The 24,567-nt window shown below is 38.9% G+C and overlaps 1 protein-coding gene across 4 annotated transcripts in view; it reads left to right on the forward strand.

Moving 5' to 3' along the window:
- The window catches only part of pip4k2aa (phosphatidylinositol-5-phosphate 4-kinase, type II, alpha a), a 31,245-nt gene that overhangs the window by 3,248 nt on the left and 3,430 nt on the right, over window positions 1-24,567 (forward strand). For 2 of the 4 annotated variants that reach the window (XM_086306041.1, XM_086306039.1), the window contains exons 2-11: window positions 11,191-11,288; window positions 11,434-11,530; window positions 12,736-12,888; window positions 13,296-13,442; window positions 13,570-13,608; window positions 19,074-19,190; window positions 21,955-22,068; window positions 22,359-22,599; window positions 22,834-22,937; window positions 23,037-24,567. The exon at window positions 23,037-24,567 is cut by the window's right edge and continues 3,430 nt beyond it. In XM_086306041.1, the coding sequence (XP_086162167.1) occupies window positions 11,191-11,288; window positions 11,434-11,530; window positions 12,736-12,888; window positions 13,296-13,442; window positions 13,570-13,608; window positions 19,074-19,190; window positions 21,955-22,068; window positions 22,359-22,599; window positions 22,834-22,937; window positions 23,037-23,117 (1,191 nt within the window). In that variant the 3' untranslated portion in view covers window positions 23,118-24,567. The remainder of the gene's footprint in view (window positions 1-11,190; window positions 11,289-11,433; window positions 11,531-12,735; window positions 12,889-13,295; window positions 13,443-13,569; window positions 13,609-19,073; window positions 19,191-21,954; window positions 22,069-22,358; window positions 22,600-22,833; window positions 22,938-23,036) is intronic. The other 2 variants (XM_086306040.1, XM_086306043.1) reach the window with 2 other exon arrangements.

Here is a 24,567-nt window from a genome sequence, read left to right on the forward strand (position 1 = left end):
TATATATATATATATATATATATATATATATATATATATATACACACACACACACACACACACACACACACACACACACACACACACACACACACACACACACACACACACACACACACACAAACAAACAACAATAAGAATGTGCATGGTAGCAAATTAACTAAGAATGAATGGAGTGTCTTCTAATGACATCTCTTTTCCTTTTGACAAATGGAAAAAAAAAGTTTACCTTTTTTTTAATGTAATAAATCACCTATTTGTTCTTAAATTATTTAGTTTAAAATGATGCACTTTGTTTTATTAATAGCCAGACATTTATTTTCACTAATGACTTTTTCAGCAGTGATCATAGTCTATTTTGTTTTTGTCCATATCTATATGTCAGTTTGAGGCAGGTTGAGGAGTATTTGGTGGATATTTGACATACTTGCAGCACTGTGGGCAGATTGAGGGTAAAGTCTTTATGGGAATGTGTTACATTTTTTTTTTTTTTTTTTTTTTTTTACTCTGCAGCATTTGATTTTTTGGAGTAGGGTTCATTGTGGCAGTTTAGTGTGGATTACAGAACCTCAGAATAGTCTGACATGCATGATGCCAAGGCAGCTAAAGATCTAAAGCTTTTATTCTTTATCTAAGCTGTAGTCTGTAGATGGATCACAGTCACCTGGCTAGTGTTAAGCCTGAAGGCTCAAAGTAAGAAACACGAGAGTTTTACCTCTGTGAAGCTATGCACTACAAATTAGTCAGTCTCTTGTTCATTGAAGTGCCTACGAAAGATAAATGTATATAAATATACGCCATTTGTCCTCACTTTACTGGTTTTGCTTATCAGATGTGATGTAAGCAGTTGTATCAGCTAGATGGCCACCAAGCTCTTAAAACCCTTCAATAAAAATTTATGGTTATATCATGGATTATTAATTTTTATTTATTTATTTATTTTGTCACATCAGTAAATTTAAGAGAAAATCATTTGTTGGTTTTTGTGTTTGTCCATGCATGTCAAAGCTAGGATTATATCATAATCATTTATCGGATTCAGGTGTCTACTTTTGTGCTGTGTCAACTGTCTGCTGAAACATTATGGGTCAGTGCCTTGTAACCATAAAAACCTAGAGTTTGAAGAATCATTGAATACATGTTCAAACTGTACTCAGATTGCTCAACAGTGCACTGGAGTCGTCAGCACATTCCCTTGTTATGCCTTAGGCTACTTCTCCTGCAGTTTTTCTCAGCAGGTACTCAGCTTGTCATACTATCAGCTATGTAAAAATTACATTCCATGTCAGGTTACTAGATTGAGCCACTGAGTGTTTAGGCCATCAAGTATTGATATAAGTAGGGCCACCCCTTACCAAATTTGCCTTGTTGACAAGTAGTTAGCTACTCATGCACATTTATGATAGCCATCTATCCATTCATCTAAACATCCATCCATTTTAAACTGTTTATCCATGCATCATTCATTTTTTTTATTAAATTAATTATAATTGTATGTATAGGGAGCATCTAAAACTGCTGTTAACTCTTGAATTATTTGAGATATTACATATCTTTGGTAACACTATGCATAATTACAGAGATACAGACCTCTAGTATAAGCTTTAAAAATCTAAATTTTACAACACCACACAGGAAGCCGCCAGTTAATGATACCATTAAAGCAACAGTCAGCAAGGACTCTGTTCCAATAGTAGAATGAGTGTTTAATTGGCTATTATTGGGCTTTTTGTGCATTTAACATGATAAGCCATGTTTGACGTTGATAAATGGTAGGTGAATGTTTGCCTGTGGGTTTTGCCGCTCTATTGGGGCTGTCGTTTACTCTTGAAATAAACCCACTGTTTGGATTTCCTGCCTGACGCGTATAAAATTAATAAATGGAGGAACCAGCTGTGTAAACAGTAATATCTATCTATAAGTGACTTTTGCCACTTCAGTGAGACTTTGAGTTTTGTTGTTTTGTTTTTCCTGGCAACCAACCAGTGAACTAACACTCTTCTCATAAACTAATGTTGGGTTGGTTATTACGGGTCAGCCCGAGCTAAAGGTCACTCACTGCAGCAAGGAGATTGCAAAAGTAACATGAACTAAAAAGGGAGTGAATAAAGGGTGAGGCTTGGGAATGCCACCAGACTGCAAAGACAGTAGGACATTGAAACACATTCATTCATACACATGCTCTGCAGTTGTAACCACCCTCTTTAACCACTGTGGGTTGTCATCTGAATAATCCAAATTGTCTTGGCTTAAAAACCAGATTTATTTGAATTACTGGTCCGTTCATTTCTCCAGTGCAGATTAGATGCCAGTAGTTCCAACCTTTATATTAGTCCAGTGAAGTGAGAATGGCATGCAGAATGAGACAAATAGAGTGCCAGCAATCATAGGAATAAATGAGATGTTTAAATGATCCCGTAAACTATGTGTATGTCATCAGAATTGTTGTTGTGTAATAGCTAACCAAAGATATGTACTTTGAAGTATTTAAAAGCTTCCTTAAAATAACCTGCTTAAGCAAGTAGCCCATTTTATTTTAATCCTAGTACTTTGAAATGTTGTCAGCATATATAGCATCTGTTTTTGGCTGCACTAAGATTATAAATTGGGATTGGGGTGCCTCAAGCCATAAAAATTGCAGTGTGGATTTTCGAAAAGAGTATTATTTGGTCCTTTTTCTTGCCTTCTGCCATTGTCAGGAAGATTTTTCTCACTATAAAACTTAATAAAAGAAACTTACATGACAGCGGATTTAGACCATAGCTCTAAGTGTCTAGCTTGGGGGAATGAAACAGGGCCTGTAATGCTTGTTTCCAATTCTAATTTTTAAATCTTTTGCTCTACTAGAGTAGCTATGAGTGATTCACATTAAAAAAATAAAATAAAAAATCATTTGTTTAATCTTGTTGGTGCAGCCCATGTTCATCTACTCCCCAAGCAAGGCTCTCCCATAGAGGCCCCCATGCCTTTAAAACAGATTTATTCTGATTGGGTGCCCCTTGCACACAGCAGGTTTGCACAGCAGGTGTGTGGGACTGCTGTGCTCACAAGCAGACCTTTGTGCCTGCAAGACCATATTACACTTTATGTGACCTCAATAAAATGCAAAAAATGTTTATTTTAACCGCTGACCACATTTAAAATAAGCATCCGAAACGGTAAACTTATATATGACAAAAAATAAGGAAAAGCGTAGAATTAGCACTTGGAGCTTGCAGGAAATGGCAAGTTAACTAACAGTCTGCATTCTTGCTGAAAGTAGTGGCTTTCAGAGGGAAGGAAAAGTGTGGTTCTTGGCTCTGTCTTATAGTAACGCTGTTATTATGCTTTAGCCTGAATGTAAATGAACCTAGAATAAGACAAACTAGCAACCCATTTTAGCTTCTTAAAATTGCAACACCATAAAGCGTTTTCTCTGTATTAATGTTTTCACACTACAAAGAACACTTTACAGATTGCATCTCTAACCTGTGAATATTTACTGCTTCTTAGTAGTGTTACCATGGTGAGCCAGGGACTTCATAGAACCCAGTCTGTTGCAGAACCTGTTGGCATGAATTTAGGTCCTAACTCACCTGATGTGCCAGATGGTTTGCAACTCTGAACCATCTGGGAAATTGTCCTTGGAGTCTTTTAAAAGGGCAGGCACTAAAAAAAAAATACTTGGCTGTAGATTAGATGGCCAATCAGATCAATACACTACAATAGAGAGTGCTGAAGAGGAAAACCAAGCCTGGGGAAATTTGAAACCTTTGAAGCTAACTATTCTGTAAGGAAAATTTGTGCATAAAAGACGCTCATAGACATTCAGTTCCCCCCCCCCCAAAAAAATTCTAGGCAGATGGCTGTGTGACCCATCTGTCTGTTGTCACACCTTAAACACTCCTGTAGCTGTGACCTTGATAGGCTTCCTGACGGGTCGCTGTTGCCATCGTGATCTGTAGAATCTTTCCAGCTACCCAATGGTGAAGTCAAAAATACTTGTTTCCTAGAAAGATGCATAAAAGTCCTGGCTACTGCAAGCTAATTTTAAAAATGTTTTCAGGTGCCAAACACCTTGCATCTCCAGTTTGATTCTGCAGTGAATCTGGCTCAGACTCCCCTGGGAGTCTGTAACAAGGGATAAAGTTTTGGTTTGTCTGTCAGGTCTATTTGTAAGTCCTTGTGTTGTATGAGGGCAGTGTTGGAAGAGAAGTGTGTCAGAATGTGTTCTGCTGTTGTTGTGTGAGTAGATTTGTCATTGGCTGGAATGCTGCATTGTGACTGTTTAGGCATCCTTTACATTAATGTAGCTTTGACTCCAGCATTTTCTGACATGCTGTTGCATATAATCTGCTCCAGTGCTTTTAAAACTAAAATAAATTTGATAGGTTGTGTGTTGATTTTTATTTTACCAGTCAGGCCTATGTAGCAGGATCTAAATTTATCTTTGTAGGTAATCGTTTCAAGTTTAAATTAAAATAGTTTTGTTCCTTTTTAAAAAATCTGGCTCCCCCTGATCTAAATTTTAATTCATACTAGCGCTACTATTCATTCTTTTTCTTTCTGTTTCTTCACGAAACCCCTCCCCTTCCTGCAGATTTTTAACTAGTTTTGTGAGGGTCTCTTTATTTGCCATCCTGTCTATGTGGCTCAGTTTCATGCCCTGTCCCCCTCTCTCCTGCCTCATTGTCTCTGTGTCTGACTCAGAGTAGCTGTGCCTGCTTCTGTGTATTACATAAGAGTTTGATTCTATAAATATCTGTAGGAGTGACCCACAGCTAATACGTGTGATGATTATGGAGAAAAGCTGAAACCTCACATCCTGTCACCCTGAGGCAGTGACAGACAGAAGAACTTGTTGAAGCATGTGGTTTACTTGCACTGAGCATATAAATTTTTTTTTTTCCATTTCGTTATCGCATGCTTGTGTGCATGTGTGTCGCCTTCAATACTGTGTACTTGCTTGTGACCATGGTAACTGTAGAAACAAACTATAATTTAATAGGTGCATTTCCGTTTTGTATTTTGTTTTTTAAAAAGAGGTGGAGAGAGAAACACAATCTTAGCAGCCTCTTGGAGATCCTAATATTGAATAATAATGGTTTAAAACATAGGTGTCAAACTCTGGCCCGCGGGCCAAATTTGGTCCGCAGCCTAATTACATTTGGCCCGCGAAGCCATACCAAATTACTATTAGAGCTGGCCTACTGGTATTATACAGCTAATATATATATTGTTTAGTATTAAGCTTTGCTTGTTCCATATTCAGTTTTTCAGCAAAACGTGTTTGAGTCCATAAGAAAAGATTCATTCTTATATCTCGAGGAATAAATATATTTCAATAAATATTAACGTTAGCCCGCAACTTTGTTCCAGTTTTGAATTTTGGCCCACTGTGTATTTGAGTTTGACACCCCTGGTTTAAAACATACACAGGATGTGACGAAATCAATGGCAAAATTACATTACAAATTTACGTTACATCCTGCTCTTGTCTTTGTAGTAGGGGTGAAATGATTCTGCAGATCCATGGTTAGTTTGTATCTTCTTTGTTTTTATAGTTTTCATTCTTAATTATTTCCATTTTGTTTGAACCACAATAATCTATAAATATAACATCAACCACATCTCCACATAGTTCAATTGCGGTGGTGATATTGGTAGTGAATCTTCAGTGTTTTACTTTGCATTTCTAAGCATTGGCCCTTTATGGCTGATGGGGTGTTGTCATTACCCTGGCAGGCAGGCGGGTGGGTGACATGGACACCCAAGTTTGTGAATGTGATAACTTGAGAACAAAGCAACATAGGAGTTTCAAATTGATAACATACGTGTATCTACTAAAAATCTTTGACGAGTTCGTAGCTCAGTGACCTCAGCCTCAAGGTCAGGGGTCAGAGGCCAAGATTTCTTAAAATTTTGTGAATGCGATAAGTTGAAAACAAGGCAACATTGGATTTTGAAATCCATACCATAGGTGGATCTATTAGGAAGCTAAGGGGTACCCCTGGCTACTGCCAGTATTTTTTCTTTTCCCCAGTACATATTGAGTTACCTCGTAGTAAGGTGACTTTTTGTATTTCCTGTAAACCATAGAAAGAAGGCTAACCTGGATTATGATGCAGTATTATGTACTATGTCGTAGACCACCACTGCTTGGGACTATGGTGAAAGTTGGTGTACCAACAGTTGTTATTGTTCAGGCTCAGATCTTTTGCGGCATCATTGCATTTAGAAGAACATGTTATCTTACATTGGGATCATACTTACGTTGACATGTTTTCAAAACCACACCCATTGTGCAAAAATTTAAATCAACAGATAAATAACCGTGGTTCTAAAGAAGTTAAAAATGCAAGATACGGAGTAACATATTAGCTTTGTGAACACTGTAGGTAAGTCTTTATTGCAAAATACCATTTTTATGATATACAGTCATGTCAAAAAACTGTTTTCACATGACTCTGTGCAGTCCTATTAAATGCAGTACCCTCCATGATTTAATAGCTTGTAGAATCACCTTTTAGCAGCAATAACTTGAAGCAATCATTTTTTTGGTATCTTTTTTTTGTATTTTTGTAAATCAGTCTCTCACATTATTGTGGAGGAATTTTGGCTGACTCTTCATTACAATTTTGCTTCAGTTCAGTTAGGTTTGCATGCATTCATTCATGCACAGCTCTCTTTATGGACTGCTGCAGCATTGTAATTGAGTTGAGTTCTGGACTTTGGGCCTTTCCAGCACCTTGAGTGTTTTTTTTTTTTTGTGGTTTTTTTTTTTTTTTTTTTTTAGCAACTGTTGTAGATTTTCTGCTGCGGAATCACTCTCTTGTTGCATGACCCAATTTAAAGATTTAATTTACAGAGGAATTCATGGTCAAATTACCTTGCAAGGTGTCCAGGTCCTGTGGCCACACAGTGAACCCAAATCATCACCCCTTCGACCACAGTTGGTATGAGGTGTTTGTGCTGATATGGTATTTGTTTTTCACCAAAATAGCTCTATTTGCACTATATGCAGCCAGACACCTCCAATGGAGCGTCACTTGCTTGTGGAGTGTCACAAGCAAGTGTCACCAATCTCTGTAGATTTGGTGACACTTGCTTGTGATCAATCAAGTGAATTTGATAAGCTGTACCTAAAGGTGTGCATAGTTTTTCACTGGATTGCACAATGTCCTGTGGAAACTATTTTTTTCATACTGCCATAAGCTAAAGTACTCTAAATTGCCTTTGTGGCAGTTCCTGTTGCAGTGTATCGCCTGCACCACATTTTGCTGTGATAATTAACACATAGATGGGTAGATTGGTGTTGGTTTCACAAGGATAAACCAACACCAGCAAAACGTTTGCAACTGGTAAAGATAGCAAAAACAGGCTTTTAGTAATAGCTGCCAAAGTTGATTAAAACCACTTATGACTATGTCCATGGGAGGACATAGCTGTCACTGTGTTTGTCGCTGTAGGCTGTGCTTCATTTATTCTGAGTCTGGTTGTGACACATTTGTTTAATAGGTGTAAACACATGCAGCAGCGCTGGTTATGCTGTCTAAATGTTGCGCTGAAGCTGCTGTACTTCCGCACTCCTGTGATGTATTGATAGCAAATCTGTCATAGTAGTACTGCTGATTCAAATAGTTGTACAGCAGGTTATATTCATAGCACCATACATTAAACCACAGGCACAGCAAAAGGCTGAACAGTACTCGTAGCCAGCAATTTCCTGACAGTTCAAAGTGGTTTTATGTTGTTCAAAATTAAATCAGTACTAAAATCAGTACTAAGCAATAAAAATGCATCACACTATACTTGCAGTATCTACTTGCACTGATGTGTACCGTATGGTCCAAAACAAGAGGGGAATCTAATCTATAGTTAATAATATTCTCTCATTTAAAGAAAAGAGAAGACAGAAAGGTGTAAGTACAATAGAAGTTGCTTTATAAGTAGCAGTCCAGTCCATTTACAATGTTAACACAAGACTGTGAATTACTTTCATTTACTTGTCTCCTTAGAGATGTTTAAGGTTATTTTATGTGTGCCCACCAATAGCCTATTTAACAGTTACAGCTAACGTTTAAAAAAATAAAAATAAAAATCTTAAAAGACATTGACAAAAATTCCCCTGAAGCTAAGATCCTGCAGGTCGCAAGGCTAACAGTTAACTGGCAGAAACCCTAAATAACCTTTCTAGCCATCACTAGAACAATGGACAATTTTCCCCAACTACAGCGTAGTGAAACATGTTTTTCTTAAAAGCGAGACCAGACCTATTATATGCAACTATCAAATAATGGTATGTGAAAATGTTTCCTGTTTCTCTTTCTAAAAATGTTATGTTTGACCTTTACTAACAAAGGTTCAAGAGGAACACATCAGAATAATTACATTACCAAGTTAACTTTTTCCACTGATAACGCATTCTGCTTATAGTTTGCAAATCAGTAATGGTGTTATCAGAAAAGATAAGTATGATCATGATTGGTCGCATCTTTCCTGTTCATTGTCAAATATGTCCCTGAGGGCTACCCATCTTGATTGCGGGTCTGATTAGTTTTGCTTCTTTTATATAAAAGTCTGGGAGCAGTTTTCTTTTCAGCTCTGTTTCATTCACTCTTTCAACTATTAGTGAGTCATCTGTCATTGTGCAGAAAGATGAGGCTATGCCGAGCTGCTGACAAAGCATGCTATCTTCACCAACTTCCTGTCCAATGGAGCAACAGCGCACACTTACTTCACTCTGGGCCGGAAAACCAGTCTTCATCACCATGGAGACAAAAAGGAAGTGGTGGTGTGAAATTGTCTGCAAGTTTGATAGATGGAGGAAAATAAGCACATGAACTGGATGGTCATATGAGAGCCTGAAACATGAAATAGCTCTACTTAACATTATATGGTGTGGGCTAGGCGCAACTATAGTCAACTATAGTGAAGTTTATATACAACATTTCCACAAAGGCACCTGCGCAGATGTTTAGCATCAAGGTAGAAGCCTATAAAAAAAATCTTCATTTGTAAAACATAGGGCAACATTGTCATCCTGGGTAGGCACTTTCTCATGTTTCCTTTTGCTGTTTTTATGGTTGTGAAATTTAAAGGTAGCAACAAGGACATTTGCTGAAACAGTAAATCTACACAAATGGTCATATGAGGGTAGTTTGGGGAAAAATGAACCTCGAGGGACCCATCGTCTCTTTTATCTAACAGATATTTTCATCTCAATTGTCATTGCTGAACACTAGTGTCCTCACAGACACGTGTGTGTGTGTGTGTGTCTGTGTCTGTGTCTGCATGGTGTGATGAGGCATTGTCTCTGCTCTTGTGTGAAATGCAGCTTTGTTGATTAGGTGACATCTCCCTTGTGTACCCAGGATGCATCTGTTGTATTACGTCACTGTGATGATAGTGCCTGTCACAACAGGGTGCTGAACCATACTTGGATATGACATCTGTGAACTTGGGTCCAGGTTCAAGTGGCAGAACAGGCTCAGATTATATACTTGACCAAAATAAATTAATATCATGAGCCTGTGGGGAATTAGCCCTACATCTTGGCTGTGCTGGGAATTTGTTAGTCATTAGTTACAGATTTTTCTTAAATTATTAATGCTGAATGTCTACATTTTAATATAGCAGTTTCGTCATATATAATAATTTGAGAGTGGACAAGATCATAGACGTATTCTTCCACACTCAGCCTGTTAATACATGTCTTCACCTGACTGTGACTGGTATAATGAACTTTCTGTTGCATACTGTCTCCAACATTTCTGCAACTTTACAAGGCTGCAGATGATCTGCAATGGTAAAAACATTGGATACCTCGTTTAAGTGAGATGCTGAAGTCGTGATATGACACCTCATTTTGAATCTCAGCACAATCCTAGCTGTAAGCAATGTAGAAAATTTAAATCACATTTGAGACATGGCTGCAGAGGAACATGCACATGTCTTGTTATTAATCAGTCAAAATGAAATATTTTAGGCTACTCCCTGCACCGTCATCACGAGTGTGCTTGGTGGAATGATTGGAGGGTTATTAATAGATTCAAGCAACCTGCTAGGAAGCCTGCCGGCAGCCAACAACAAATGCACAAACACACACACAAATACACACATCGTATGTGTATCAAGCTGTGCCTGATTCATAACAAATGTCAGGTCTGTGCAGTGCAGCAATGTGAAGCATGGCCAGCTCCAAGGGAAGCTCCTGCAAATGTACCATAGGTGATCACAGCTCTCCTGTTCACTGTATAAGGTTCATTGAAGCATCACTCTTGAAATTCAAGGTAAATGTCACTGGGGGTTTTGAAAGGATGAGTGCTCAATTTTTAGCTAGTAATGAGGACACCCCAGTTTCTTTTAAAATTGCATTTCAGAGACTAGAGAAATGGCATTGCACACTGAAAAGAAAATGTCATTATGCTCTGAACTGTAAACATGTTCTATCAAGAAGATTAGAAAATAGCAGGGCTTCACAGACTGCAGGATCTTGAAGAAGCATATTAAGATTAACTTTTCTGCAACACATTCTCTTACTCCTACAAATCCACATGTTATCTAGACTCTATTTATGTCTTGTATTAGACATTATATTGACATTACAGGCTGCGTGTCACTCTTTTTAAAGTCCCCATTTTGTCATTGTCTGTACATTTAAAAACAATGACAAACATTTGCATTTTCTGGAGCATTTCCTTTTGATTCTCTTCACTGCCTGTCCTTCAGATTTGTAGATGACATGATCCTAGAAATGTAATCTATTAAAATGTTTACATCTCCAGTTGTTCAGTGCTGAAGATTATCATTAATTGATGGCCCTGGACACATTGGTTAATGCTCTTTTAAATAATAAAGCACAATAACTTGTATATCTGCTTTAGTGTGGGTTACAAATTCATCCATCAATGTTTTGTTTTCAGGACCCCAAATTTCAGATATCTCAGTTATGTAGGATTGATAACTGTAATATTAGAACAGCCAAACCGAGCACAATCCATGTTCTATCTTAACTTTATTTCCACATTGTGTAGAAAGATAAAATGAAAGAATCCTTTAAGTGTTAATTTCCTCGGTCACTACATCATATTTTGTCTAGGATTTCTGGGACCTCTTATACACCACATGCTTCACCGACATGCTTTAAGCTGCTTCGTTTTCCTAGATGCATGACTGATTGACCCTGTTTTTGTGTTTTTCTTTGCACAGATAAACGAGTTAAGCCATGTCCAGATTCCCATCATGCTCATGCCAGATGACTTCAAGGCCTATTCTAAGATTAAAGTGGACAACCACCTGTTCAACAAGTAAGTTCTTTTTTTAAATTCCAAAGTAATTGTGTGTCACCAAAATAAATGTGTTTTTTAAATTAAGCATAAAGGAGTAACAAAACACACTAAATAGCATTCATGAATTCTTCGTTATGTTTTTCTGATTTTTGTGTACACACAGGGAGAACATGCCTAGCCATTTCAAGTTCAAAGAGTACTGCCCTCTGGTGTTTCGAAACCTCAGGGAGAGGTTTGGCATCGATGATCAGGACTTTTTGGTAAAAAAAGACTTCTACCATTTGTAGTATATGATTGGTTTAAATTTGAATATTGGGTTGTCACTTACTAAAGATAACCATGTTTTTTTAGTAGATGTTTCACAGTCTAATAACTTTAACAATCTAAGCACACTTAAACACGTAACTACTCCAAAACAAATGCAGTCATCTTTTCCCTCTTTTGTTTGAGCCCACTCTGTCTTCAGTTTTTGCTCTTTCCCAGTAAATCCCTGTTTCCCGGTGCAGTATGTGAGTTGGCTGTATTTGGATGTCATTGTCTCCCAGCTCAGTGCAGCTGCCCCTCTTACATGTTTTCATTAGGGCTCAGCTGGCTGCAGTAGGAGTTGAAAGTCACCAGTCCAAAATGCCACATTGTCGCTATTAAACTGGTATTAGACACTTGTTGAAGATAGAAGGTTTAAAGGTTTGTTTGTTATTTTTCATGGTGCTTAATGTCAGACGTATTAGTTTATGCTTTGGGAAGGTCATTAGAGTGCAACAGTAACCATTATGTTAAATAAATTATGAGAAAAATTGGTAACCACTGCAAAAAAATTGATAAATTTAAGCATTTCTTTAGCATGTTGAGCTTGTTACTCAAATGATTTCAATATTGCACTAAGACTTGGTCATTTCTTACTTTTCATACTTTTTAGCAGTCTCAAAAAGCAAATCTTCTGTAAGCTTCTAAACATAAGAAGAAATGATATTGTTGTTTCTGCCACATAACTCCAAAGTTTGTTGTCATTCTGCAACATAAGCAACATAAGCTAACAGTTTAAGAGAGGGGGTGAGGAATTCTTAGAGAATGAGGGATTGAGCCATAGGGTATTGGATCATCTTACTTGTGAGCTCCAAAGTCTGGGCAGCGGCTGTTTACGTCTGTGTGTAGCTTTGGCAGCGCAGCAGCCATAGGGGTCAAACCCTCATATGTTTAGACTAGAGTGTGGGAGGTGGTGAAACAATAAGAATGCAGATGTACTTGCTGTATTTCTGAGCTCCCTCACAACTGTGCACTACCTCAGAAATGTAATTTCCCTATCAGCTATTCAATAATGAGAGGTCAATATGAGTTCTGACTCTTTTTCAAAACAGGTTTTATAGGGAAGTTAGGATTGTCAAAGAGCAAAGATGACAAGCTGCTGTCATTTCATTGTGCCCATCCTTATCCTTGTTTCATCTTTGTTTGTGCTCTGTGTTTGCAGAACTCTCTGACACGCAGTGCTCCCTTAAACAGTGAGGCCCAGGGACGCAGTGGGGCCCGCTTCCATACCTCTTACGACAAACGGTACGTCATCAAGACCATCAGCAGCGAGGATGTGGCCGAGATGCACAACATTCTAAAGAAATACCATCAGGTGAAGAGGGCTTTTTTAACTATAATGTATGACTTACTGTTTATTCTTCCATAGGAAGAAATAGATTATGCTAGCCTATGGCTGATGAAAATAACATCAAAAGGAAAAGGGACAAGCTGTTGTCTTTAATAATGCAACTTCTTATTGATCTTGCAGTTTAAGTAGTGATAAAAAAAAAAAAAACTTTATGGGTTCCATAGTCATGCCATGTCCACTGATAGCTGTTGTAATAGGAGCCCCTTACTCCCTTTAGTCTGTTTATCATCTCTCAGGAAAAAGCTAAGTTGTGCTTTGCTTTAAAAATCTCTTTCTTTATTCCATAAACTCTCCCTGTTAGTACAGGCATTAAGTATCCATTGTGACTGAAAAAGGGTCATATATTTGTCTTCTTCACACTCTTTCTGTAGTTTATTGTTGAGTGCCATGGCAACACGCTGCTTCCTCAGTTTCTGGGGATGTACCGGCTCACAGTGGATGGGGATGAGACTTACATGATTGTTACTCGCAATGTCTTCTCTCACCGCCTTTCTGTCTACAAGAAATATGATCTCAAGGTAAGAGGGAAGGAAAGAAGAACACACAAAAAAGAAATGAAATGAAGGAGGAGAGGTGATCAGATACAGCATGAATGTGAAAAGAAATTGAATCCGTGTGTCTTTGTTTTTTGTTTGTTTTTCTAAGGGGTCCACTGTGGCAAGAGAGGCGAGCGACAAGGAGAAGGTATAGTCACCTGCTGAGAGCTAAGGTCCACTGTTATACATAATCACGAATACTAAATATCTGGATAGGACTCTTAGCCATACCTGTCTGCTTTGAGCAGTAAATGATATCAATTACAATTTTAGCTAGAATTCTTAATAAAAGTAAAAGCTTTAGATATCAAAGCAAACTAAACAAGTCCACCAGACTTCCACTTAAATTTGCAAAGTGTTGCTTAATGAAGTTCTGAGAGGATTTGTGAGTTGGTGTCGTCTTAAACAGCTGTGCTGTGTACCCTGCCGATGTCTTGGTTCTGGTACTACTGAACAGTCTGGCAGTCTGAGGAATAGTTTAAATATAGTATATTAAACGTGAATATTTTGTTTAAATAACATGTCATAAGAAAGCCATGTGGACGATTAGAGAATGAGAAAGAAAACAACCTGTTTCCAGTGTTTTCAAACAGTTCCAGGCTCACTGTCATCACCCAAATGGTTTAACTAACAGGACTCTGGTGTCTGCTTTTGTTTCCCTTTGGGTGGGGATGACAGTAGCAAATATCCATCTCCTTCAGGTAGCACCTACTTTGTCACTCCATTCCCTTTCTAGCCACTGCATGGTATTTTTGTTCCTTTTAATTTGCTTCATTCCCTCTAACCTGGCTTCTGCTGATCCATTAGTTCCCCTGCTTGTTGTCTGTGTGTGAAAGACTGATGGTTGTGTGCATCTGCGCGTTTGACTCTATGTCTGGCTGTTTGTTGTTGTAGTGTTTTTATTCGAACAGATGTTGTCTCATGATTGAGTATGTTGTTTTTTGTGTGTGTGTGTGTGTGTGTGTGTGTAAACAGTGTATATGAGCAGGACATTTTGTGCGATGGAAGTTTTGCTGTTTGATGTGAGAAACAGCCTATTTTTGAGTTTTTGGCTGCTTGAACAGAGTCACCTGTTGAAAATGAGTTGTCACAGAATTTGCAGAAATCTGACTGATTTTGTCTTTTGTGTTAAATGTGTATTCGCTAACAACAGTTCAAATGGTTACCTTGCCTGATAAGAAGAGTTTTATTTAGCTGTTTTTTGTTTTGTTTTTTTTCCTTAAGGTTGAAGGTTTGATCTAGAACAATGATACTTACAGACATCGTCTTTGATTACTTTGCAGTGCAGTGTATCAGCTTAGCAAGATGGAAAACTCACTGCTCTTTTCATTATCTGCATACACATTTATTTCTGCAAAGTTTAGTCTTTGCCTGTAAAAGGTATTTACATAGGCTGCCCCAGTTTTGAACCACAGCAGCTTGAAGCGAGTTATATGGGGGGGGGGGGGGGGGGCTTAATTGTGGAACACCATGCAGTGAGACATGGAAGACTTCAGGGAATCCCTGAACTAAATATAGGCCCCTGTACATGGGGGAACAAGCAAAATATTATTATGGTTAAAACAGATGAGTGGAAAAACAAAGCAGCTGAGGATTTAACACACACGTGAGCCTACTATGTGACCTCTTTTCGTCTGCAGCGCAGCTGTGTGAAGCACCATTTGCTGTCTAGCAATAGAGATTAAGAAGCAACAGGATACATTTTGGCAAGCTCGCATGTATTAAGTCAGATGTTATATTTTCTGAGACAAACTGTCACTCTTAACTTAAACTACAACAATTTCAAAGAAGTTGGGCCACTGTTTAAAATGTAAAATAAAAATGAATGCAAATCTCATGAACTCATATTTTATTCATAATAGAACATAGAAAACATAAACGTTTAAACTGAGAAAATGTATTTGTAATTTAATGGCAGCAGCACATCTCAGAAAAGTTTGGGCAGGTTTGGACTTGGGGCAGGAATGTTGTCCCATTCTTGTCTGATATAGGATTCCAGCTGTTCAACAGTCCTGAGTCATCTTTGTCATGTTTTTTGTTTCATTGACCAGATGTCTGCATTACAGGCAGGCCAGTTCAGCACCTGGACTCTTCTATTATGAAGCCATGCCGTTGTAATAGCTGCAGTATGCGTTTTAGCATTTTCTTGCTGAAATGTACAAATATGCCCAAAAAAGATGTGAATGGAAGCACGTGCTGCTCTAAAGCCTAAGTATGCCTTTCAGCATTTATGGTGCCTTTCCAGATGTGCAAGCTGCCAATTCCACAGGCATTAATGCACCCCCATACCATCAGATGCAGGCATTTAAACGGATGCTGACAACAAGCTGGATGGTTCTTCTATTTAATCTAGAGGACGAAGCGTTTTCCAAAAGCAATTTCAAACTTTGATTTGCCTGACCACAGAACAGTCTTCTACTTTACTTCTCTGGGCACTTTGGCGTGTTCCTGAGCCCATGCAGTGATTTCCATGACAGAATCATGGATGTTTTTAATACTGTGTCATCTGATGGCCTGAAGATAACGGGCATCCAGTATTGATCTTTGTTCCTTCCACACAGAGATTTCTCAGAATCAGTCTCTGAAACTTTTGATGGTAGTCTTTGAAATTTAAAGTCGAAGAACATTATTCTGAAATTGTTTCATACAATTTGTAGATTGAGTTTCTTGCGGATTGTGAACTTCTACCCATCTTTACTTCTGAAAAACTCTGTCGCTCTAAGATGCTCTTTTTACACCCAGTCATGTTACCGACCCAATGCCCGCTAGCCTAATTAGTAGTAAAATTTTCCTCTAGCGGTTTCTTTTTTAGTATCACTTACTTTTCCAGCCTTTCATTGTGCAGTTGCAAAGTTGAGACGTGCTGTTGTCATCAAATTTAAAATGAGCTAATGTTTTTCATGAAGTAATAAAAGTTCTCATTTTTGACAGTTTTTGATATGCTTTCCATAGTTTGTTGTCAATAACGTGGCTTCAGGGGATTTGCAAATCATTGCTGCTTGTTGGTTTTCTTTGTTTTTTATTTTTTAGATTTTATTCTTTGGACTTCTTTGGAACTGGGGTAATACTACACGTTGTTGCCTGTAGGTTGTATTGATTTCTTTGCTTAGTTTAACTTTTAGCTAATAAGCAATACATAACGAAATAACAAGTAACAATACGTGAAGCTTCTTTACTCTAATACTTATCTTATAGTTAAACTGCAGAGTGCAAAATACAGCATCTGATCACACATACATTTACACCAGACTTGGAACAGATCTCACAGAGTTAACTAAGGTTCAGCCTTTAGAGATCAAGATCTGGCCACACACACACGACCCCACACAGAGGAATACAGACATGCTTAAGTTACGTTTGCTCTCACACACTCAGTGGGTCAGTAAGGCTACGTTCACACTGCAGGCGAAAGCGCACCAAATCCGATTTTTTTTTTTGACCCTATGCGACCCATATCCGATCATGGTATGACAGTGTGAACGTCGCAAATCCGATATTTTCAAATCCGATCTGGGTCACTTTCGTATGTGGTGCTGAATCCAATACATATCTGATGTTTTAGAAAGCGACTGCTGTTTGAACGGTCATGTCGCATTTTACGTCACCGACACAAGACAGACGCCAATTATACGCGCCAGAGAAGCGCCCGAGAAGACATCGCGAACGCTTCCTGGCCATCCGGTGTAGATGTCAGTGAAACTGTTGGGAAGACAACGTTGGAGAAACGTGAACATTTTATTTGTACTGTATAATCTGCAGATTCTGACAGAAATCTGCAACTATCCTTTGAAGCACCGCTCCTCTCTAAAACAGCAATAAGGATCATTATTAGGTTATTTACATTATTATGTAAATAACAAAATAACTTAAAGCAAAAATTGGGAAACGTAAAGTCCGAAGACTTTATATTAACGGCCATCTGTCAAACAATACTGTTTGCTCTGGGTCTAAACAGAGTGCGTTGTGTGTGACGCCTTCTTTTGCGCATGTGGGCCGCTTTGAGCGTTCACACAAGAGCGCGTTTTCTGTCGCATTTTATTTGTAGTGTGAACAAGCAGACAAAAAAATCGGATTTGATCAAAAAATCGGAATTGAGCATTAAGACCTGCAGTGTGAACGTAGCCTAAGATGTCTAAGAAGTAAAATGGTGTCAAATAAGAATAAAAAAGGGAAACAGTCCATTTTGCTCAGTCTGTATTCTTAAAAAAAAAATTTTTTTAAAGAAACGCACACAAACAACAAGCACGGCAGAGTCCTCTCCTGACTGCATGGCCCTCTCCCTTTCATGCATGCATCTGCATGGTATATATAATGTTTTTCTGCATCCTTTACAAAGTTACATGATTTCAAACACATTCCGATGTGTATGAACACCGGTCTCATTCTTTTGCACATTGTGGGCATTTTCTGTTCTACTCATGTATGACATGTATATTTTTTTCTTTCTTTCTTTCATTTTTTTTTTTTTTTTTTTTTTTTTTTTTCATGAAATAAATTCTGTGGTTCTTGTAGCTGCTGTCTCAGGGGTTTGGCTGTCAAGCAGCAGCAGCAGCTGGCTTTTCTGACACATTTTATATACAGCATTTACCAGAAAAACAGTCAGGTGGTTGACACCTTCATTTATTTTATTCTCAAACTAAGTAGAGCTCAAATGAGGTTATACTGGTCTTATATGGGCCTATTAAATCATGTTATTTATATTATTTGTGGTTAACCAGGTATTTAGGACACTAGCAGTGACAGCGTTTTATTTTATTTATTTTCTTTGGTGATCTGTGAAATTTAGAGGTTGTGTTTGTTTGTCATAAATAGTCGCTGGTCATTGGTTTGTGAAATAGAACTAATATCACCACTAGGTCTCTGTTCAATGGCTCGAAACTGCATTTATTTTCTTTTTAAATAAAAAAATAATGTCCTCTCTCTCTCCTTCACAGTAGAAACAGCTGGTATCCGGTGGGGCCACATGGCTTTCATGTGGCCATATGAATGAGTCTGAACTCCTTGATATTTTATCTTTCTTCCTTTGTCCGGTAATTTTAATCCTCTAGAAAAAGTTCCACGCCTGATAAGTTGTTTGGTAGGTTCATAGGATGCAAGTAAGTTTACAGTTGTTTCCTCGCTCTGCTAAGTCCCAGATCCTTGCTCCATAGAGTAGCTTTGCCAGGCTGCTTTCTTTCTCTATCAGGTGTTTAAGCCGGGAAATGAACAAACACTAATGTAGGCGGTGCAGAGTAATGCTTCTATGTAATATCGATCTTAAATTTTGATGTTTAAGCTTTAGAGGGAGTCTAAAAAATTTATTTTAGGTCGATGTAACCACAAAATAGTGTCATCTTTTTACATCTTCGTTGGATGACTGTGTTGGAGACTGATATGCACTTCTTGGCACGTCCATTGTAAAGACATCAGATTTACAAACGTCTAGACGGGTCATGCAGATCTTTCGCGCTGATGCCCTTTCCAACCCTCTACCAATCTGAAAACAAAACTATTGTATTCTGTTACATTTTAAACACTTTGCCTTTACTTCCAACTTCCTTCCTCCCTTCCTCTCTCCTTTCTTCTTTCCTCTCCTCCACCCCTACCGCCCCTCCCTCGCTCCCCCTTTTCTAGCAGCCACCCCCATCAGAGGATGCCCCCCCACGGCCCAAATCTGGTAATGTTCAGCAAAGGCTGCAAACACTGCGGATTGCCACGCGCTTTTACTGCGCCATGAAACACGTAAGAGATGTAAGAGAACCAGGGCTCATATACCAGGCATGATCTATTAAATCTATCTTATTTTATTTATTTATTTTTGTTCTTTTTGTATGGCCGAATATTTCCGTTTGTTCTCCAGGCTGATCCACTGTTATTTAAATGCCATATTTTTGGCAAACATTTCATCCATTTACAGTCACATTTTGGTCAACTTGTCAGTAAGATTGAGTTCGCCGAGTGATTCATTGTTGTTCCCATCATTCACTCACTGGCACCTTTATTTATTTGAAACACTGGAGAGCAAGAAGCAGTAAAGTGGGACGATTTGTTTTTATACTTCACATTTTGATCTTTCTTCTAAGCCACTAAAGTACTGAAGAAAATGAAAATGTCTGTGTGATAAGGAGAACCTTAGACCTGAAATACTGAAGCGAAACATCCTTTTCTGTGCTTGTCTAGTACATAATTTGTTTTGGGGACCATGTTCCATTGTTTTGTAGAAATACTCCAGTATATTGAAGCCCTGCTAGTTTTAGGTGTTCTGCTTTTGGCAGCAATATGGCCATTGGGTCTTTAAAAAGGGTTTTGTAGAGCAACTAGTAATCATACAATCATGGAAACCCACATAAAACCAATGAGTGTGTACATAAATGATGTACACACTCATAAAGACACGTTCTGTCCTCAAACATAACAGTGTTAAATGAAGTAAGTAGCTAATTTTGTGTTTACGTCTGAGTGGTTATAATACAGCTGCTGATTTGCTAGTAACTGATACCAAAGTGCTGGATAACAAAAGTGAAATTAGGAAGTCTTCATAGTGTGCAGATTACATGTCACTGATGTAAAAGGTGCACTGTAACTGTAACAGTGTATAAAGGTATAAAAATCAGGAGACAGCAAAACTGCAAGATCCATTTCAAGCCAGCTGACAGGAGAAAAAAGAAACAACATTCGTTTTCAAGGCAGTGGAAAAGTTCACCTGTCATGCAGTTTTGTAAGGCTCATCAACAACCTTTCCTTTTTTTTTCTCCCCTCTCTCAAATAAATCTTTCTCGCTCCCTCAGCGAAGCGCACCAGTCAAGTGTCAGACCCAAATTATTTTAGTCAGTGTAGCTGAGAAAATCAATGAGAGTGCAACTGAAAGCATTATTTTTTTGTGACTTGGAGGAGCAAGAAGAAGGAAGGCTTGGGCATGGAAATATTACAGTTGAAATGAGCCCACAGAAAGATGGATGAATTGCCAGATTTGGGATGTCTGATCTGGTGACAGGCATCTAAAATGTTTTTGGGTTATTTTTGCTCTTTGCAGTCAGCCTCATTTATTTTTATGTCGCATCTATATTCAGTCAAGAAAGTTGTACATTTCATTTATTTATTTATTTTTCATTTGGAGGTCTATGTCTGTATATATATGTGCTCAATTGTCCAATGATGTGAGAAATATTCCTGTAAAGGCGTCTTCTGTATGTATTTGTATGTGTGTGTGTGCTGTCTGAGTTTGTTCTAGTGCCACAAGGTGTTGTGTGTTGCTGCTCCTCTCCTGCTGCCATAGAAACATTGTAGTAGCTAAACTGCTGCTGCTGCCCTCTTACCTCATTTCCTGCTCTCCTTTTCCTCAGTGACTCAGAACTAGGCCCCTCCCTACCCACGTATCACCTATTCCACCTACAGGCTGCTGGTGGTTTTGCAGCAGCATGGTTGAGGAGAAAATTGATCCCTGTAGACTGACATTTAAATAGGAAATTACTTCCTTCTGCTTCTAGGCTGAATAATAGCAATTAGTCTCAAAGATAACGTGGCTTTATAGAATAATTAAAATCAAACAAACATCTTTTTACCTGCAAACCAATATTTGGAATCTGAAAAGCATCCTAGTAGAGCAAGAGTACTTCTGCGAAACTAAGAGAGCGGATGCTTTTCGGAGTCTACTCTCGTGCCATAAAAGGACCTTTAGTGGCTTTGAGTTGGATGTTCTTTTTTTCATGACACAAAGTATACAGATCTACCAAATGCATTTAAAATGCTGTACAAATTTCTGTACAATGTGCCAGAAAAATGATGATAATACAGACAGTAAATACATTTAAGTGTAAGTGATACGGGAAGTTGTAAACTTAGAGCATCAGGTGGATCTGTACCCTGCTGTGTGCATGTTGCATGCATTGTATTAAACAGTCAAAACATTTAGCTCGAAAAGAGGAAAGCCTTGGTTTGGACAGACAGCTTGTACCCTGTAGCCAACTCGTGTTATGTTACCAGTAGTACTTGTTGTGTTTGGCTGAAGCAGACAGGCTTATCGAACAAACCACAGGCTCAGCGCCTCATATATGTGAATGGGGTATTTCAACATGCAGGATTGTTAGGCCGATGCAATTACATGCACTCTCAGTATGAGTCATTTCTAAGATTAGAGTTAATCTTTGTAATCGTGCTTTTTGAAATACCCCCTAATGCTTAAAGTTGAGCAAGACTGTGCTATCTTTAAGTCCTGTGTAATGACACATATAATGTCTTGTGAGTATTCTATGGAAAAAAAACAATGAAGAATACAGATGCTGGTGTTACAGCTTTTATTTAATATTGTATTCAGGTATGTTCAAGTATAGAATCTGTGTATGATTGGGTGGAGTGATATTTATTGACACTTCCTCATCTACACTTGATTTAAGCACTAAAATTCTGTCTGCACATTTTTGCCCAGGTCTGCTGTATACAGTACCATGCCTTTTGGGTTTGTGTTGTAGTTTTGGCTGTTTCTATCTGGTCACTAATCTCCAATACTAATGGGCAGGCTAAAGAGCTGCCCACGTACAAGGACAATGACTTCATCAACGATGGGCAGAAGATCTACATTAACGAAGAGAACAAGAAAATGTTCCTGGAGAAGCTTAGGAAAGATGTGGAGGTATGTGTTCGACATGAATTTTTTTTTTTTCCCTGTCAAATTGTGATTCGGCTTTTGCGCTGTCTGTTGGTCCCATCAGTGGCTTTCCATGCATTAAGTGCTGTATGTAGCCAGATGTGAGGTAGCAAGTCATGCTGTAAAAGATCTCACTTGATGTCACCATTCATTCATCACTAGTTCATTTTATATTTTGCTACAAAGTTTTAACTCAACCTCTATTTTTTTCCTCTCATCTATTCCTCCATCACCACACATTATTTTACCATCCTGCCTCCATGCACCGTCCTCAGTTCCTGGCCCAACTGAAGCTCATGGACTACAGTCTGCTGGTAGGGATCCACGATGTTGAGCGAGCTGAGCAAGAGGAAGTGGAAAGCGAGGAGAACGAGGCCGAGGAGGAGGGTGAGAGTGACGGAGGAGGCATTGGGACCCCCCCTGACAGTCCCAGCAACACCCTGGATAGTACCAAGCCACTATCACCTGGAGAGTTCGACCCCACCATCGACGTCTATGCCATTAAAAGCAATGAAAGTGAGTGAGAAATGCAATCCTTGCATTGTGATGGCTGTATGTAATGGGAAAAACAAAAGAACTAAGAGCTCCCCCTACTGGTAGCTTTGGTTTTCACTGCATTTATCACATCTGGTATTCAGTCTCTCAAGAAGATTATTTGTGAGAAATTGTACATACATTAAACAGCATCTGCTTTTTCCCCTCTACAGTTGTATGGTTTCTTATTTAGGGTGCATTTGCTTTAAACTCCAGGTGCTCCCAGGAAGGAGGTTTATTTCATGGCTATCATAGACATCCTGCAGCATTATGATGCCAAGAAGAAAGCTGCGCACGCCGCCAAGACTGTCAAACACGGGGTACGTAGCTGCATAGAGACCCATTATTTCAGTGGCTCAGTTGACAAACAACAAGGTTAAACTTGCCCAGTGATGATGGATATGTGTGTGTCTCTGCAGGCCGGAGCAGAAATCTCCACGGTGAACCCAGAGCAGTACTCGAAGAGGTTTTACGATTTCATCACCACTATCCTGTCATAGCCTCCATGAGTGACAGGGGCAAAGAGGCACATGGGAAAGGGGAGGGAAAGTGGGGAGTTGGGGTGGACTAGAGAAAGTGATGTAGAGGGAAAGCATCCAGAGTAAGAATTAATACGGTGCTGTGATGGCTTTGTGTCACTCTCCCTTATCCATTCTCCTCACCTCTGTTTGTTTCCCTCTTTCTCTGTCTCTCTTTTCTGTGGGGTGCCACCTGCTGCAGCTAAAAAGGAAAAAAACATTGTTCGTTTACATTCATCCTCTCCTCTGTTGAATTCTGTTGTTGTTACTTTGGATGATAAAGGCGTTAAAAGGAAGAGACCCAGTCATTACATTCTTTTTCTGTTTTGTTTTGTTTTTTTGTTTACGGTCGTTTATTTGGGAATATGGCTTTTTTTTCTTTATTGCCTCTAACACATCATCCAGCTCCCTGCATTTTTTTTATTTCAATGTCTGTATTTGGTTTTCCCATATGATGTTGAGGGGGAAGGTTGGTGGAAGGGTCTGATGTGGTTAGTGTGAGAACAAGTGGAGGTCGCTCTCAGAGGCGCGAGCGGGGATATAAAGAGGAAGTTTACGTTGAGCCTCGTCTAATGCAATTGCTTCGTATAAGGAAGTAGGAAGCAGTCTTCCAGCAGGCCAACTGCCAGACCCACACCCGAATGCTGAACATGTACTCGGCCATATAAATTTTCCCATTTAAATTCCTCCTCCAGCACTCGCCCTTTTGACGCCGCCCCCCCCTTTCCCCTCTCATTCCTGTGGTTTTGTTGAATTGAGCTTCTGGGTTAACCTCTGGCCACAGACTACTTAACTTCATGTAAATTAACGCTTGCTTTTAGCTCCAGCACTAGCTGCACCTCTGTGTCTGCACTTTGCTATCTTTCTGATTAAGAACTATTAATGGAGGAACATCGATTGTAAGATAAGAAGAGGAGCTTCTGTTTGCTGTCCACTTTTCAGTATGTTCGATATAGTTAGCAAGTCACGCTTTCTGTTCCATGGCAGCAGAGAATTGCCCAGAAGCCACATGTGGCTGTTGCTTCTCAAGAGCGAATCAACTCCGTGTTATGGTGTCTTTGTACAGGGTGTCAGATTGAAACATGAACAGCCCTCAACTTTCTGTTGCCATCAGCACCTTATGAGTCAAATCATAAAACGTTGCACTTTTATTTGTTGTAAGAGGTTGTCAGTCTGTTACACGCGCAGCAACAACAACAAAAAAACAAACAAAAAGGAACTCGACTTGTTTAGATTTTAATCTTAGAAGCTTGGATTCAAATCCCATCTCCTCCATTTGTCACCTGTGGGCTCTTCTTACAGGGATTGGTTGGGAAACAATTCAATGCAATATTAGGTAAAGTGGGCGAGTTCTGTTAATCCAGCCTTTCTGACCCTATAAGAAGAGCCCACAGGTGCTGCATTGGTGGGATTTTTGATACCAGGCGGTAGT

Source organism: Aulonocara sp. 'chitande type north' Nkhata Bay, linkage group LG9, assembly GCF_057382095.1.
Source record: "Aulonocara sp. 'chitande type north' Nkhata Bay isolate Kocher_YH1m ecotype deep benthic linkage group LG9, A_spYH_male_GT1.1, whole genome shotgun sequence".
NCBI classification, from domain to species: domain Eukaryota; kingdom Metazoa; phylum Chordata; class Actinopteri; order Cichliformes; family Cichlidae; genus Aulonocara; species Aulonocara sp. 'chitande type north' Nkhata Bay.